The sequence below is a fragment of the Nematolebias whitei genome, chromosome 11, assembly GCF_014905685.2.
Source record: "Nematolebias whitei isolate Nwh7 chromosome 11, NemWhi1, whole genome shotgun sequence".
In the NCBI taxonomy this organism is placed as follows: Eukaryota; Metazoa; Chordata; class Actinopteri; order Cyprinodontiformes; family Rivulidae; genus Nematolebias; species Nematolebias whitei.
In genome coordinates, this window is record NC_056508.1 from 23,530,205 (window position 1) to 23,533,493 (window position 3,289).

Below are 3,289 nucleotides of genomic sequence, written 5' to 3' on the forward strand. Positions count from 1 at the left end.
ATCATGCATTGTGGGAACCAACTGCTATTTATGGAGACCAGTTTCCCCGTAAGGAGAAGTCTTGATGTGGGGTTAGGGGTTAGGTTTAGAACTAAGGTGTGAATTGCAGATGGGTTAGGGTTAGGCATGTACTAGTAATGGTTAGGTTTAGGGTAAGAGTCAGGGCTAGGCTATAGAAAATGAATGGAAGTCAATGCAAAGTCCCTAAAAAGTACACTTACAAGAATGTGCGTATGTGTGTGTACAGTCATTACATGTGGGGGTTATGATGTTTTTGTGTGCGAGTTCAAGACATTTTATTAAAAGCGAGGCTGTAATAGTTTTAAACACAGTACTTCCAGAAACACTCGGAGTTCCCTTCTCTCTTCCTGAACTGTTTTCGGACTCCCAGCATATGACTGTATGGTTTTAGCAGACTTTGCTTCTCCAATATGACCTAAATGAAAAGTTATAGCACTTATATGGTGCATGGTATAGCATGTGAAATACAGTATAATTTGCAGATACCATCACAGCATTCATAGGGATAATTCATTAAGAAAACTGACCTCTCTTTTGAGGCCTCTCGGCAGCTGACTTGTTCCAACACCTGGAAGGATACACAGACAGGAGATATGACGCTGATGTAAAGTATTATGCCAGATAAATATAACTTTATAATGATTATAGAGTGTCACTGGTGCTACTAGCAACAAAAACTGCTACACCAGTTTGCAAGTCTGTGTGCACGTTTCTTACCGTCTCTACTAGATAAAAAAGGAGAATATCTGAGATCAGCTCCATCCTGTAGAGGGAAGGTTTGCTCCGAGAGAGACAGGTCGTCCAGTGATCCGATTCTTCGGTCCTCTGCAGATACTGAGGACAACAAAATCACCACACAGTTGATTAAAATGAAGAACAACAAACAAATACTGAACTATTTTTATATCCTAACCCAGAATTGTAATCGCTTTTGAACCTCTAACTATTCAATTGATAAAATATAAAAATAAAAAAAAAAGTAAATTCTTATAATTAAACTTGCGTGTGAAAATTGATAAATATATACACGAATAAATCTCTGCTGAGCACTGCAACCCTCAAAATAATTTAAAGTCTAGGGATGAAACTGGCAGCACGGTGGCGCAACTGGTAGAGCTGCTGCCTCTCAGCGAACAGGTCCCTGGTTCAAACCCCGGTCCAGGAGCCTTTCTGGGTGGAGTTTGCATGTTCTCTCCATGCATGCGTGGGTTTTCTATGGGTACTCCGGTTTCCTCCCACAGACCAAAAACATGCATGTTAGGCTGATTGGTAACTCTAAATTGTCCCTAGGTGTGAGTGAGAGAGTGAATGGTTGTTTGTCTCGTTTGTCTCTATGTGTCCCTGTGATAGACTTGCGACCCGTCCAGGGTGTACCCCGCCCCTCGCACAGTGATTGCTGGACATGGGCACCAGCGACCCCCGTGACCCAAAATGGAATAAACGGGTAAAGATAATGGATGGATGGATGGGATGAAACTTTGCTGACATTAATCATAAGTTCAAAAATGCTACTAATGCAGCTTAACTGATCAATCAATACACATTATCATTTACTCACCAGGTCCTGGATAGGCCATCTCAGCAGATTCTATGATGGTATGGACAGACAGTGGGCCAGAGGCCACAAGCACAAACACCCAGCAAAGGAGATGGTTGCACGTCATCACTGTTGGATACTATTGTTGTAAGCGGTTCTGATTTGCACGGAGGTGAAAACTACTGCATGCTCCACCAACCTCAACAGTTTTATATACTTCCAGTTGCTCATGCACAGCACACACACTTCTGATCGCAGCAGCCATCAGAAATATGTCATCTCCTTTCTCACTTGTATAAATCAACAGGTGGCTTACAGACTTAATAAACTGCCCCGTGTTTCAAGGGCACACTTGGTTTTTACCACCTTTCTGGCTTGATTAACTATTTTTTATAGGCTTTGTAAATGTATCAAAGCAGGTGCATGTGATGTGATGTCACTTACTTCCTCGGAGAGCAGGTGGTAGAGAAACGGGGCGGATAGATCACTTTGCTCTTTATGCAACTAGTTCATTAAATTCTTGGGCCATTTCACTTCTTGACCTAAACCTCACTGCACACAAAACAGAGAAGGTTCCTCATAAATATGAGTAACTACTTAATCAGAGCCTCACAGCAAAATGTTCATGACCTTGTTGTCTATGAGCTGTTTGACATTTTAAAACTGTTTATAACAGCGGAAGATTTTCACTGGGTCACAGATTTAAAGTGATTGATGCATAGTATAGTTTGTGTGTGATGTTGGATTTGTGCCTTTATTTTTACCTTACTCATGCAGTAAAACAAACTTTATGAGTGCAGCATCATTGGTGAGGGTAAGAAGACAAGCAGACAGCTTACAAAGTTAGATTCTGTATTTGTGTAGAGCTTTAGTATTTATTAGAGGCAGTGACGTCATTGTTTAGCCTCGCATATGAAAAAATAAGGGCAGATAAAGAGGTGACATTTGATTTTATGGCTGGGACGCTACAGTTTCCATTAGGTCTTGAAGCCATTATGGTTCTGGTGCTTGCTGTCAACTTCAGTTCATTTTAGCATCCAAATTAAAGGTTGTCAAGAAACCCAGAGGTTTATGTTGCTTGATGGAGCGATCTTTACAAGGATTTTCTTAATATCACTGATGTCTCTGTTGCAAAAAAGACCAGCTTAGAGATGTAAGAGGTGTTGAGCTTACAGTATATGAATAGGATATTTGTTCCTACTTCTTTCACTAAAAGGAACTAGTTGTGGTTTTGCTTTTAGCATCTTTATTTATTTTTTTATTTTTTTATTTTTTTCTAAATAAATATAGAATGCAGCATTTAAGCATTAACCGTCGTATTTAAAGTATAAAAGGAAGTTGGGTGTCAATAAAAGGAAGCAATTAAAGAAAAAACAGTTTGGGACTGATGACTGGGTCTTGTGGGACTCCATGAAACATCAGTTGACATATTGGGACATTAATAATTATTCTGACAAATTGTTTTTATAAGTTTTGAGAAGCATAATTATATTCATTGAGATATGATAAAATAGGACATTTCTGTGTGGAGTTTGCATGTTCTCCCTGTGCACGTGTAGGTTTTCTCTGGGTACTCTAGTTTCTTCCCAATGACCAAAATCTTGCATGTTAGGGTAACTGGTAACTCTAATTGTCACTGGGTGTAAGTGAGAGTGTGAATGACTGTCTTTTTTGTCTCTGTGAGATCCTGTGATGGACTTGCAAACTATCCATGGTGTACCCTGCCTCTCG

The 3,289-nt window shown here is 39.9% G+C and overlaps 1 protein-coding gene across 1 annotated transcript; it reads right to left on the minus strand.

The window, feature by feature from the left end:
- Positions 1–322: 322 nt before the first annotated feature.
- On the minus strand, positions 323–1,685 carry uts2a (urotensin 2, alpha). Its single transcript, XM_037684029.1, has 4 exons — positions 1,580–1,685; positions 739–855; positions 549–589; positions 323–436 (listed from the first exon to the last, which is right to left on the minus strand). The coding sequence occupies exons 1-4, from the start codon at positions 1,683–1,685 to the stop codon at positions 323–325; spliced, it is 378 nt and encodes a 125-aa protein (XP_037539957.1).
- Between the last annotated feature and the right edge of the window lie 1,604 nt (positions 1,686–3,289).